The sequence below is a fragment of the Hippichthys cyanospilos genome, chromosome 21 (genome assembly GCF_059441005.1).
Source record: "Hippichthys cyanospilos isolate Australia breed blue-spotted pipefish chromosome 21, RoL_Hcya_1.0, whole genome shotgun sequence".
In the NCBI taxonomy this organism is placed as follows: domain Eukaryota; kingdom Metazoa; phylum Chordata; class Actinopteri; order Syngnathiformes; family Syngnathidae; genus Hippichthys; species Hippichthys cyanospilos.
The window spans coordinates 6,039,506-6,054,877 of NC_142389.1; the positions used below are offsets into that span (position 1 = coordinate 6,039,506).

The following is a 15,372-nucleotide window of genomic DNA, read 5'->3' on the forward strand; positions in this document are numbered from 1 at the left end:
AATTACGATAATAGAGTATTTGGTTGGTATATTTAAGTTATATAATTGATATAATGTAATAAACTGAAAGTTTATCGCGTTTCAAGTTAGGACCCTTTTGATGCGAATTCCGATATTTGTCAGAATGAAACTGCGATAAATGAAAATAATAGACGAAATAAAAAAATAATATGCATACATTGTATATAATATATGCTTCAAACAATAAAGATAGTGTTTAGCTTAGTGACCATCGGGAAACTTGGGAAAAAAGAGGCTACATTTTATCACCAAGCATGGTAACGTGATACATTTCACTTGGCGTGTAAACGCGGTGAATGGAAATTTTAGTTGTCGTCAAAGCCTGCATTTTTATTTGTTTATTCGTGTGTCTGAGTGACAAGGTGTCTAATTAAGAGGAATTAATCCGTCAAAAGCATAAAGAAGGCGCCGCAACAAGAAAATAAAATACAACACCAAAAGTATGACAGCAAGTGGAATATTGAAATAATACAGATCAGCGGCTGAGCTTTTAGTGTTTGTTTTTGCTCATCAGTCACTTTGCGTGTGTGCGTGTGTGTGTGTGTGTGTGTGTGTGTGTGTGTGTGTGTGTGTGTGTGTGTGTGTGTGTGTGTGTGTTGTGCAGTGGTAGAGGATCACTGGTTTGACAAGGCTGTTGACTCCCTTGGGCAATAAGGAGCGTGCTTCAATGACTGTCTAATATGCATCATATTGTAATGAAGCGCATACATACACATACATTAAAAAAAATATATATATATATATATATATATATATATATATGCACAAAACGCTACTGTAACACTACACAGTCATACATATACATAGTGAATTAATATATATATATATATATATATATATATATATACACACATGCGGCATACAAATATATTTTAGCATTTCCATACCTTTAACATAAAATGATATCTTATAGATAGTAAAAAGTATAAACATCTTATAATTAAGTTTTGTTCATAACATAGGTGAAATGGCAAAAAGCAACATTTTATTTTGACTGAAAACAAAAAATAACAAGTTTACTTTCACGGCAGCCGACAGTTGCCGTTTGTACTGATCACTTTTGAACAAGCCAAGTGTTCGTCGCATTATGTCATGAGCATTATGTATTAGCGAAGTTATGGAAAATCTCAGTTCATATTTATGTAAAATAAAGAAATGTTGAATGTCAAAAACATTGAATAATAATTGGTCATTCATAAAGAGATGAAAAAATGTATATTAGGTATTATTTTACAGTATTCCAAATATTGCGAAACTCTCGTCTTGTGGACTCAATTTCATGAGACATCTCGTCTCGTGGAATTTGTGTCTCATCTCATCCTTTATGTATAACATATAACAAAATATATAATTTATTATAATACTCACTCTTGTTTTGCTTGTTTCACAAGTGAATAATAGTGACAAAATAAATCCATCGCGACAAAAAATATGAAGCGCAAACGTGAATGCATATAAGTACAAAAAGTCCAATAACACACGCTTGCAAACATGTACACACACACACGCGCAATATACACACACAAAGCCCATTGAGCAACACACTGTTCCATATTGTTCCAGTGGCACGCTTAAGAGGCTTTTTGTTGACAAGCGCTCGGGTCCAACAAGCAGCTAGCCAATGCTAATCCACCTCCCTCCCGCGCACGCTCTTATTTTTTTTTTTTGTCTTTTTGTGAGTCAGCCAGGACTTTGTCTTAGCTGGCTGCGAGGAAAAAAAAAGAAAAAAAAGAACCGACAAGGACACCGTTTGACTGTCAAGAAAATCATCAGCACGCAAACTATTTCAAAGGGACCAATTATGCTTTTTTTTTTTCTCACTTTAAAAGCATTCTCAGGTGTGTTAAAAATGGAGGTGCTTTTGTGAAATTTATTCAAAGTGCACACATTATTACTTGTTTTGCTAAAATTAGCCTGTTTAGAGGGGTGGGCCTGTCTTAAAATTGTGAACTGGCTTTGGTTATGATGAATGGAATTCAAATTGCCATAAAAAGTCATGTCTTAAATCATAAAAATGACACATTTTTCCATCATGTGACCCTTTTTTGGGGGGCTTTTGGGGCACCCGCAACTCATTCCTCTCCGTCTTTGTGCTCTCCAGGCATCGATGCTCAGAAGGTGCGCGTTGACGTGGAGAAGGAGGTGGAGGCGTACCCCAACGAGTCAGTGGAACTCCGCTGCAAGTTCATCGACGGGGGAGGCAAAACTAAACTCACCCAGGTCAGTCTTCACCAATTTTTCAGTTATTTTATATATATATATATATATATATATATATATATATATGTTATGTTACGTGTACAATATTTCTTTATTTGTTGTCAGTTCATGAAAAGCTAGCAGCTACCTACAAAACTGTTGAACTGTTTCAGTCTTTATGAAATTAATTGTTGAAAAAAAATGTGATTAATCTTGATCATCAAAGGTTTGTGAAAAAAAAATATCATTTGTGCATATATATATATATATATATATATATATATATATATATATATATATATATATATATATATATATACATATATTAGCGCAAACAATATTTTTTCAATCAATTATCAAAGAAAATTTTGATTAGTTTGCGAAAAAAATATTGTTTGCGCTAATATATAAATATATATATATATATATATATATATATATATATATATATATATAGATATATGTGTGTGTATGTATGTGTATATATATATATGTGTGTATATATATAGATAAATATATATATATATATATATATATATATATATATATATATATATATATATATATTTATTTATTTTAATTTTAATTATTTTTTCGAAACATTTTTCGTCCAACAAGTTTAATGAGCACAGCTTATGTGTTAATTATCGTTGCATTTGTTGTTGGTTCACCAATAGCATTCATGCTAGCAGCTACCTCAAAAAATTGTTTGGCTTTGAGATGTATTTTTGCGAGTGAACTGTTCCAAGCCGTAGCATTCATTTTGCATAAACTCATATTATTCAAACAAATGACTTTCTTTTAACAGGTCAATGCATGGCTTGGGCACAAACATTTTTCTCATCTGACAGTAAATACAAAGAGTCTTTATCTATCCCAGAGGCTTAATTGCTCATCCCGCGTTGGACCTGTCGGGCAGTTCTTTCAGCATCCGTCTCCAAGCGCTCTCATCAATGTTTGTTTGGGCTTTCGACCAAAGCTGCCGAGCTCCAGAAGACGATGTAGGAGCAAACAAGAAAGTATTTGCTTGATCCTGGCGCGACGCTCGCTTGCCTGCCTCTTTGCGATCAATATTCAATTTGCCCACGTAAATGTACGTCCAATTGGCCGCTTCTCCGCAGCGGACTAATTGGAGGTGCCGTCTTCGGGTGTTTGCTTGTCGCAACTGGTGCTTGATAATACATGAACCTTGTTCTCCATGCTGGAAAGCTGCAGAGGGGAAAAAAAAAAGTTGATTTGACCAAAATCTTGGAGCGTCTGGCAAAAAAAACAAAAAAAACATCAAAGTTAATTGTATAATCCCAAACACAAGACATAATTGAAAAGATTGGGATGTCCTCAAATGAGGACGCTAGGACTTAGTAGGGTAGTTCCAATGGGTCAAAAAATGTAGGCCAAAAACAAATTACCACTACTGTGGACACAAATAAATAAGCTTTTAGGAAGATATGACAGAAAAAAATTGTTCTAACTGATTCATCAGATGATTATTTAAAAATATATATGAAATGTAAACAAAATTATTTGGGACTTTTTTTTGCTACCAACAACGAATACAGCCTGAGTGCATGATTGTTTTTACACTACTTTGTCCTTTATTTGTTTACGACAATGCACAAAAAAATGGGCTAATTTATCATTATGATGATAATTATGATCATCTTTCCAATACAATTGCTCAAAATTAGCTTCTATTTTACACGCTATCACATTACAAAAAAAAAAAGAAGAAGACAATGAAATTCCTACTTGAAAAAAAAGAAAAAGCTGATTTAAAGCGGCGAGCCAAATTATCGTCGGGCCCTGATGCAACTCCAGGGCATCATTAATCAAATAAAATCATTATTTAACCTATCAGTGGCGCAAAGCGCAAGATAACGATGCAAACAAACGACATTTCAATGTCGTGACTTCAATGAACATATGTAAACGTACATCGCGACCAGAGTGATTGTGCTTGCAGCCATGTTGTTCGCGCGCTGCAAAAAAATGAAGAAATAATTCATTCTGACTAATGAACTCCAAAGAATTGATCGAATCAATTAATCATCCATCTTTAGACAAAGCCGTGAAAAAAAAAAAAAAACGAGTAGAATGAAGTGTGTAAAAAGTGAAACCTTTGCCGCCTTCTTCCCGCAGCTTTAATTGACGGTGACATTTTGCCACGGCGGGAGAGATTATTGCAGGAATCGATGTGCGGCACAATACTGTTTAAAGTATGAATAACAGCTCGCCGTGCGGTGCTTTGAAAGTTAAACACAAGTGCAAATTGCACGCTGCAAAGTGGCTATTAAATTAAAGTTAAGCGTCCATCATTGCCACCGGCCACTCTTGACGTATTACCTTGTTCCACTCGACATATTAAAAGTGTCGTTGCCGCCTTTAACCCCTGTGCGGCATTTCGCTGCTTAGTTTGTAATAGCGCTTTATCTAGAAGAGATATTTATATTTTTGTGCATTTTCACAAACTGAAAAGATTAGTAGAATAGGGAAGAGATTAACGCTAGATGACAGTTTTAAACATTTTCTCATGATAGATGGCTTGAAAAAACGTTTGTAATGTGTATTTATATGTATATACTTATTGTTACTTTCTACTTAGCGACAGAGGTTAGCGAGTTAGTCTCCAATCACTTGGTTAGCTCCAGAAAGCTAACTGGCGTTTACTCAAATTGAAAGTCTCGCATGATAAGGTTCAGTGAGCTAGTTACTACTAGCTATGGTAATAAGTTGGTAATTGCTACTTAGCTTCAGAAACCAAGGGAAAAGTGAATGCATTTTAAAAGGTTTTCTCATGTTGGACGGCTTAAAAAACATTTGTTATGTGTATTTGTTCATTTAGTAAAAGCTGCTTAGCGGCAGAGATTAGCTAGTTAGCCGCCAATCACCAGTTATTTACAAAAGGATGCCTGGTATTTTCTGAAACAAAGTCTCAAATGAATAAGTTTAGTGAGCTAGCTACATCAATAAGTTGCTAAGTGCTACTTAGCTTGAAAAAATTAGGGAAAAGCTAACGCCAGGTGACAAGTTCAAACATTTTCTCATGACGAAAAAAAACATTTGTAATGTGTGTTTATTGATTCGGTAAGAACTAGTTAGCGACAGAGGTTAGCTAGTCACCTGTTTGTTACAGAAAGCTACCTGTTGTTTTCTTAAATTGAAAGGCTCACATGATCATGCTTAGTGAGTGTGTTAGTTGCTAATTGCTATTTAGCTATAGAAAGCCAGGGAATAGCTCATTTTCAAACATTTCCTCATGAAATGATAGCTTGAAAAAACCTTTATAATGTGTATTTATCAATATAGTAATAGTTAGCAACAAAGGCTAGCTAATCACCTGTTAGTAACAGAACCCTTACAAAACACCAGGTAGTGGTGTTTTCTTACTTGCTAATTGCTACTTAGCTACATAAAGCTAAGGAATAACTCACGATCTGTTACATTCTCAATTTTTTTTTCCCCTTATTATCCTTTTGAAAAATCTTTGTTTTGTGTAACTAGCTAGTTTCTAATGGCTAGCCACAGGACGTTCGGTAGTTCTTTGTAAATCCCAGCTAGCTATAGAATGCTAACTGTTAGCGTTTTCCCAAGTCTAAACAGACCGTTTTTATGTTTATTAAGCTAAGTGGTTGCTAATTTGCTACTGAGATACAGAAAGTTAAGGAATAACTAATGCTAGGTGACAGTTTCAAACATTTTCTCATGGCACTATTTTTTGCTCAGGTGTCGTGGATCTGGGAGCCAACCGAAGGCCAACGTGACAACATCGCCGTGTACCATCCCTTCTACGGCCAGAGTTTCCCCAACTTGTCCTTCAAGGACCGCGTGGTCTTCCTGTACAACGACTTGGAGAACCCGTCCATCCGCATCTCAGACCTGCGCATGTCCGACGCCGGACGCTTCACCTGCGAGTACGCCACATACCCGTCGGGCAACGAGCAAGGCACCACCGTTCTGGTCATGCTGGGTGAGTGCTCGCTTAACCTCGAGGCAGAAATGTGTGACTACCACTAACAACCCAGGCTAAAGCTAGCTTCTCCCTGACTTAGCATTTTGGGAAAAATGCCATGTTTTTAGCATTTAGCTTACACATTCGTTTAAACGTAATTAAAACAAAAACTTGCAAATACATCTAAACATCATTGTAGTCTGGATGTTAGCGTTTGTTCCCATAATGCAACAGGGTGTTGACATGCAATCTCCGTAGCATTATGGAAAAAAATGCTTTTTACCATTTAGCTTACAAGTACGTTCAAACGTCTTTGCAAGTATCTTTGAATATAATTGCAAATTGAACGTTTTTGCAAGTATGTTGATGAATTTGAAAATATATTTTAGCACATTTGAATATAAATAATCATATTTACAAATGCATTTGAACATACTTGAAAAAGATTTTGTATTTTTTTTTGTCTGAATACTACAAACAAAGTATTTTTTCCCATAATGCTACCGGGTGTTGACGTCAAGTCTTGAAGCATTTTGGTTAAAATGCTACTTTTAGCATTTAGCTTCAATATATTTCAGTTCGGATGTCATTGATATAAAATACATTCGACCGTACTTGAAAAAGGTTTGAACGTACTTGCAAGTACGTTCGAATGAGTTCGCCAGTGGAAAATTGTTTACTCCACATACGCCCTTCCGTACTTTGCAGCCATGATGGCGTGATTTTTATTTCCAAGAGCTCTTGCGTTCCATCAGCCTTGACAGACCCCTCCCAAATCCTTCTGCTTATCAGCACCCGTTGCCCAAGAGCGCCCCGTCGTTCCCGGTCGCGCCCAAGAAAATTGAAGCAGATTCCCTCAGAGGATTCTGCCGGTTTGATTCCGAGCGAGGAAGGGCGACGGCGGCAAGAAATTCAATCATATTGCTGCTCGCTTTCCAACATGTAAACCGTGCTCGGTGAATCCAAACATGAGCGTGTTTGTTAAAATTGACCGCGGTGCAATTAAAGCTCTGTGATTGCCGTGTAAAAGCAGTTTAGGGATGTTTAAACAGCCCTTTTTATTCATTTATTTATAAGCGGAAATTGCATTTCCCTTGGAAACTGCATGAAATTGTTGTTTTCCAAGGCTCGGTTAAAGGAAACGGGTTTATTCATGCAAACATGATTAATTTAATACTAGAATTAGCAAATGCGTGCCACATGCGCAGCCAATCATTAATTTTTCATTCTGTGTCATATTTCGCCAATTTCAATGAAATTGGTTGTTTTGTTTGTTAAAAGTGATAGCGGAATGATATGATGTTGTATTTTTGATTCTGTGCACAGCATTTTGGGAGCGTGCTGTGAGTTTGTTGGTTAGCATGGATGCTAATTTGGCTAGCTGTATGTTGCCTTCATTGAAAAGAAGCAAAATAGAATCAATGTACGAAAAATTCATTGCAGATACAATCGATTTGTAACATTGTACATCATCTGCACCGATTCAAAATTAATGTTTAATGTGTAGTGTTCAATAATTGTTTTTATCTATCCCAGGCGGCGGCCATTTTGCCACTTAACTCATTCAATGCCAGAGATGTATTTTCACGTTTTTTAAACAGACATTAAATCCCAGGAACTTCAGTATTAAATCGATGCTTAAGGACATTCATTTCCAAATATTTAAGTTCGATACTTAAGTATCCGGGATTGAACGGCGGACGCTCAAAAAACGTGAAAATACGTCCTTGGCTTTGAATGAGTTAGTGTCAACTAAAAATATCATCATAGCTGCTCGGAGCTCAGGTGATGAACAATCACAGCTTACTTATCTTCTGAGTTTGGTCATGTGATTCAAGCTGAGCTGTGATTGGTTGTTACTTGTGACAAAATGGCCGATCCTTGAGAAAAGGGGGGATTTTTTTTTTTTTGCATAATTTATATTTGGCAAACACAATGTCAATCAGAATGCACTAAGCAGTTGCGCCGATTATTAAACGTTTCAATTTACGCAGATTTCATTCTGCCCAACCAATCGGACGATGTTAAAATGCCGATGTCATCGACCAATCCTGTTCACTTTCGGAACTTGAAAAAAGTGCTATTTTTTGCAGAGGATAAGGAATATATACCTATGTTTATCCGCTAAAGCTTTTTGTTAGCTTGTCGAAAGTTGCAGGCGGATTACATAGATGTGACAACAGAGGCTGAACCCGATCGGATGAAAGAAACACAAGGCAAAGGAGCAAACGGACCGGAGTTTAGTTTTTTAAATGCGGGTCAGCGCTTGTAACAAGATGCTGAAAGTGCACCTGTTAGCATCCGGATCTTTAAGCCGAACCGTAGAGAGCGTCTCAAACGCGCGACGATATTTGCGACGCCGCTGGCCGGGACGCCCGCTGTGTGTAATCGGAGACAGCTGGTGTTTTCCATCCTCCCACACGAGCGGCCATTTGCGGAGCAGCCGAGCGCGGCTAGGTCGACGCCGGGGAGAAATCCCGTCGCGGGGCGAGCGCCGTCTGCGCTCGTACGATAAAGAGTCGGCACATTAAGCGCTCCCGTGGTAACGGCGGGCTCGGGGGACGCGGGGGACCTTTGAACTCGTTTCGCTGAATTCATTCTTCCGTCTTTTCACACGCGCTCCATTTACGACACTTTGTGTTTACCGCAGTGCGTACAGTAAATGAAGCCCTCCTCGTCTGGCTTTTGTTGCGCAAATCGTCACGATCAGAAGAAGGTATGTCGGAGTGAAAGCTTCAGCGGGGGAAAGTAGAAAACGGAAAAAGACGCGGGGGCTTTGCAGACGCAATCGTCAACATACTTTCTCTTCATCTGGCTTGTTGAATCAGCCTTTCATGTATTGGGTCGTGTTTGTGCGCTGGCTGAAAGAGAAAGCAGCACTCGGGCCTTAAATTGGATCAGTACTTTTGAAAGATTCAGCAACAGAAGCCAGTTGCGCTCAGAAATTTTATAGTTGTGTCTATCATGTGTAGAGCCACAAAAAAGTTCGAAAAAAAAAGCCTTCCTGAAAAGACTAAATCAGCTACCGTAATTCCAATTCAGCAATTTTGAAACAATAATTCAACAGTATTGTGCAACAAAAGGCCACAAAATGGCAGCAAAGCACTACTTTTGTCCGAATGAAGCTCCTCAACTCGTCTCAACCTAGTTTCTTAGCACCATGGTTTCTACAAGATGGCAGCCAGACACTACCACAGTAAAAATGAAGCTCCTCAACTGACTTAGATAGTTCCCCCAGATTAAGTGCCAAAATATTGCAGCAAAGCACTACTTTTATCCAAATGAAGCTCCCCTACTCATCTCAACCTAGTTCCTTAGCACTATGTACAAGATAACAGCCAGACAATACATCAGGAAAAATGAAGTTCTCGTGGATCCATGCATAGAAAAACACAGGAATTCTGCAATTTTTGTTTTCAAGTGGCCCTTTATGCCCTTTTGTTTCTTTCCAATGGCCCTTCAGACAAACTTGGCCTTCAAGACAAACAACTTCTTATCACCAACGTTAAACATTATCGCAGTGGATTAAGAATTATTTCGAGGTCGAGCATCACAAGTGAAAAATTTACACCTTTCCAAGAAGCCTTCAAAGCAGCATCCTTGCAATACTTAACTCATTCAATCCCAAAGACATATTTTTTTCCATTTGTAGTTTAGCGATTAAATTCCCATGAATTGTAATATATATATATATATATATATATATATATATATATATATATATATATATATATATATATATATATATATATATATATATATATATATATATATATATATATATATATACGTATATATATATATATATATATATATATATATATATATATATATATATATATATATATATATATATTTAATATATTGTTCATTGTTATTATTATTATTATTATTATTATTATTATTATATTTAATTGCCCAACATTAATCATTCTTAGACCAAAGGGACAAAAAAATATGCATACCAGGGATTTAATTCTGGACTAAAAAAATATATATATATAAAAATATGTCTATGGGAAGTACGTCAAAGGGAAAAAAAAATATGCGTACCAGAGAATTAATTCTGGGCTAAAAAAAAAATGTAAAAATACGTCTATGGGATTGAATGAGTAAAAAAAAAAAAAAAGAATGGCGGAAGGCTTTTTTTAAGGTTGCTCAAGTCCAGCAGGCTCCAGCAATTAATTATTTTTTCAAAAATGTTCCATCACCAAATCCATCACCTTATCAACTACTAAAGTAATCGATTTATTCAGTATTTTAGTACCTGGGGTAATAAGTACTAAAGCACTTGAATACCTAAAGTAATTGTTTATTTTAGTACTTAATTGTCCAGTACTAGTCATTCTTAGACCCTTCTTTAGTCCCCCCCCCCATAAACACCTGGAAGTGAATGTCTGGACTCTTAAAAACGTACAAATCCGTCTTTGGTATTGAATGAGTTAAAAAGATTTTTTTTTTTTTTTTTGCGTCCCTCAAGTTCAGCGGCCTCCAAATCAAAGCAATTTTCCCGACTTGATGCCTCCCTCAAATATGAGTCCGTCTTTATGGAGGCGCATTGAAATGAGCGTGCCTGTATTTTACCTTATTGAATGAATAATATGTTTGATATCTAAGAGGCGGCTCAAGATGGTGTTTTGTCGCGTTGACTGGAGGAGCGCCAGCAATCATATCACGTCTTATTTACGCCTCGATAGATAATCCTGGCAAACAATCCGATTAGCGCTTATTGGATGCAGCAGCACGGGCGCGCAACGCCGTCTTATCGAGTTTTGATGCGTGCCAATAAAGAAGACAAAGATGTCACCCACAACATTAGGTACACCCTCCGGATCTAAGAAACCGAGTCTGAATATTCTGCCGTTTTGATGCGAGGCGTCCATTTTGGACAAAAACAACAGCAAAACCGTTTCTTGCTCAACCACGTTTACGCAACAAAAAGGTTGACATTAGCTCCTTATTTACTTAAAAATTATAGATTCATTTCTGTATTTAGACATTTGAATCATTCATGCATAGTACAAATACAAAATATCCATGTGCAGCTATTTTTTTATGACACTAATTAATGTGAACCATGATGTGAACCTCATAAAAATGTTAACTCTTTATCAAGGCTAAATATTTAGCATACGCTTTATTTCAGGCGTCCTTCCGAGACAAATTTGTCCTCGACATTTTTTTTTTATTACTACCCTTTTATAGCACACCAAAATATGCAATAATTTGCTTTGTTGGGAATTTTTTGCATGCAGCTCTTTTATTGGAAAATTGTTGGGTGAAGGCCGTCTTTGTCCTTGGAAATATTAACACTTGTGCACGTTTTGCAAACTGTACGCATTGTATTTTTTTTCATAATCTTGTAAACTCTTTTACAGGTGTAATCATTAAAATTATTTTTGAGCATTTTTTTCCTGCAAATATCCATACATATGTAGGTTAAATTTATGAACACCCCCCCCCAAAAAAAACGTCAAACCACGTCCCTGGCATTCAATGAGTTAAAACGTGCACCTCACCCAAAAAAAAAAAAACTGCAGAGATGCCACACTGGACTATCAGCCAGAGGGTTCAAAGCATAAGAAAAAAGTTCAATTTCTAAACCGAAATTTATGGTGCAACAATTAAAAGTCCCAAGCAGCAATAAAAGCCATTTTGGTCCTTTCCAGACAAACATTTTTATCCGCTTATTGCAAACCAAAATAGGTTTTATATTTACCTTGTGGAGGCAGAATTAGCATATTCGGTTTTACCTGTTCACATAAAAATGAAGCATATAAAATAAATGACACCTTGTGTCTTTTCATCAAAATATGCTTTTCCTTCTGGGATCAAAACAGCGCTGCTATGCTAACGACCTTGGCGAGTCATAGTTGATGAGACACAAGAGGGGGGTCAACAAAACAACACAAAATCTGTTCAAACCTCCAAGCACCTTGGCTATGATTCCACATTAGCGCTTGTAAATGCTGGAAAAAAAATGTTGTTTTTTCGTTTTTTTTTATTGTTTGTTTTTTGGAGTCTGCCTCCGGTCATGCAGCCACTTAGCGGCGTGCGCCCGCGTCTTCAATCAACGCGAAAATGAGTCTCAATCAGACAAATGAATGCATTTTGTCAACATTTCCAGCGGCCAATTACGGATTTGTCACGCGGCCGCGGAGCGTCGCCGCTTCCAAATTTTCCTCCGTCTCCTCCAATATTTATGTTTTATTAGCAACCCCGGAAAGCAACAGACATTCATCTGGGCCGCGACAAGGGCAGCGCGTGACAAACAAATCCTCTCGACATTTTTCACCGGGCGCAACAACACATCGCTTGATCGGCGAATAAATCCACACTGATGGTGTGCGCCACAAAGACACTGCCGTTAAATCCGTATTCAGCTGCGCCGTGAATTAAGGCGCGACGTGGACAAATTGCAGGGGCTGCGCTTGTTTGATAAAGGTTAAATATGTCAGCGACTCGAAATGACTTGTTCCGCGGCGACCTACAAGCTGCTGTGATAGTTTCTAATGGCTCTGTGTGTATGTGTGAGATGTCAAACGAGCTTGTTAAATCATATGGCGTCCGTTTATTTCGCTTAACGAGTTTAAAAATGAAGTCGTTCAGATGTTTTTTTTTTTCTCAATATCGCCGTCCCTATCATCCCGCCATCATTTTTTTTTCAAGTTCAAGTGATAAATGAATTACAATTAATAACACCAGGTTTACTATGCATAAATGTTTCGATGTTATAGGTTAGGCTAAAATGAATGCAAATCAACTGTGAATTAGCATGTGTAGAGCCACAAAGGGAAATAAATAAATCTTTTCAAAAGTGGAGAAAAAAAAGCACTCAACCACTGTTTGAAATTCAAGAGTCAGTTCAATCTTATCGATGTAATAGCTTTGCACATTTTGTTTTTTTTCTCAGAGCTCTTTGATGTGAATGATGCATAATATCCTGAATGGACTAGTTCCATGTCAATATCAGGGCACATAGAAAAAGAACGTGCCCGCGTCTTGCCTTGGAAACAGCTTTGCACATCTTGGTCTTTTCTGAATCAGCTTTATGATGTGAATGAAGCTTAATAACCTGAATAGACTAGTTCCAGGTCAATATCGGAACACATAGAGAAAGACCATGCCCACATCTTGCCTTGTAAACAGCTTTGCACATCTTGGTCTTTTCTGAATCAGCTTTATGATGTGAATGATGCTAAATAACCTGCTAACTAGCTCCAGGTCAATAATTGGACACATAGACAAAGACCATGCCCACATCTTGCCTTGGAAACAGCTTTGCACATCTTGGTCTTTTCTGAATCAGCTTTATGATGTGAATGAAGCTTAATAACCTGAATAGACTAGTTCCAGGTCAATATCGGAACACATAGAGAAAGACCATGCCCACATCTTGCCTTGTAAACAGCTTTGCACATCTTGGTCTTTTCTGAATCAGCTTTATGATCTGAATGATGCTAAATAACCTGAATAGACTAGCTCCAGGTCAATAATTGGACACATAGACAAAGACCATGCCCACATCTAGCCTTGTAAACAGCTTTGCACATCTTGGTCTTTTCACAGTCTGCTTTATGATATGAATGATGCTTAATGATCTGAATAGACTAGTTCCAGGTCAATATCGGAACACATAGAGAAAGACCATGCCTGCTTCATGCATTATAAATAGTTTTGCATATCTTTGTCCTTTTTGAATCCGCTTTATGATGTGAATAATGCTTAATAACCTGAGTAGACAAGTTCCAGGTCAATGTCGGGGCACATAGACAAAGACCATGCCCACATCTAGCCTTGTAAACCGCTTTGCACATCTTGGTCTTTTCACAATCAGCTTTATGATGTGGATGATGCTTAATGACCTGAATAGACCAGTTCCATGTCAATATAATGGCACAGAAAAATAACGTGCCCACATCTTGTCTTGCACACAGCTTTGCACATCTCGGTAGTTTCCCAGTCTGCTTTAAGATGCGGATGATGCGTTACGACCTGGATAGACTAGTCCAAGTCAATATCGGTGCTCATATAAACAAACAAAGTGTCCATTTCTCTGAAATGGGAACTCAGCTTGAGGGACTAACCCGATCAATCACCAATAAGTCCCCAAATGTCTTACTCTGTGTTTGCCGTCAGGCTTAAGCGTCCGTGAACACGCCCCGCGAGTTATTAAATGGCCCTAACGCTAATAATGACATCCGGCAGCGTTGTCGCCTGCAGAATTGCGTGCATGTGGGTCAAGTGGAAGCGCTGATGCGGGTCGCTTGCTTTAATTAGAAAAAGTGTGAAGGCGACAGATGTCGCGGAGCAGCCGCCGCGCTAAGTGGCGACCTGCCAAAGACGAAAGGTATTCGCTTCAAATTTAAACAAGCTTCTTGGTCCTTGTGGGGATTTGTTTGGATGAGGTTTGGCACCAACTGTTGGGGGGGGGGCATAAACCCGTGAAGACAATAAACGCATTTTCGCTGTTGGAGGTAGCACTACCAACACTTTCACATCATACACTTGTAAGATAGCTTGCTAATCCAGACCGCATAGAGAGACCAAATAAAAAAAAGATTTATCGACCATCAGAGTCTGACAGAAGTTTATTGAAGATGAAGCGCATCCGTCTGCGCCTCTGTGCAAATGTCAAAGCGCTCATCTTGCTCGCGTCATTCGCTAGCAAACAAAGTAAGCACACAAGCCAGCGGTGGAAAAAAAGCAAACGTCTTTGGAGAGCTTCTTTTGAAAGTGAAGAAGGCCAAATGATAAGACGGAGTAAGACGAGCCTCCAATTCCCAAGAATACAAAAAAGCTGCACTTAAAAGACAAAATCTAAAGTCCCACTTAAATGCCAGGTTTTCACTACAGGTGGTAATTTCGCACTAAGTCATCTCCGTGTGACATGTGGAGACACATCCGTAAATGAGGCAATGAATCTTTGTCGAGTACTCTTTCATGACAAAACCAAATTGGGGAGTAGACAAGATCTGAATAGGACCTTAGTCTGCTATTATTCCAAAAGTCACAAAAAAAGACACAGACACATCACCAGAAACGACTAGAAGACAAAAGTTAAGCAACATTACTGTACAAACCCGGATCCGAGTCAAGGTCATGTCTGAGTCACAGAAGTCAGAGTCCAGGTCAAGACTGAGTCACAAAATGTCCACGTCCAGGTCAAGTCCAAGTCACAGAGATCCGAGTCTTGGTCATGT

The 15,372-nt window shown here is 38.0% G+C and overlaps 1 protein-coding gene across 2 annotated transcripts in view; it reads left to right on the forward strand.

The window, feature by feature from the left end:
• Nucleotides 1-15,372, forward strand: part of pvrl2l (PVR cell adhesion molecule related 2 like) — a 158,475-nt gene that overhangs the window by 72,763 nt on the left and 70,340 nt on the right. For both annotated transcript variants that reach the window (XM_088404289.1, XM_088404290.1), the window contains exons 2-3: nucleotides 2,123-2,241; nucleotides 5,944-6,187. In XM_088404289.1, the coding sequence (XP_088260415.1) occupies nucleotides 2,123-2,241; nucleotides 5,944-6,187 (363 nt within the window). The remainder of the gene's footprint in view (nucleotides 1-2,122; nucleotides 2,242-5,943; nucleotides 6,188-15,372) is intronic.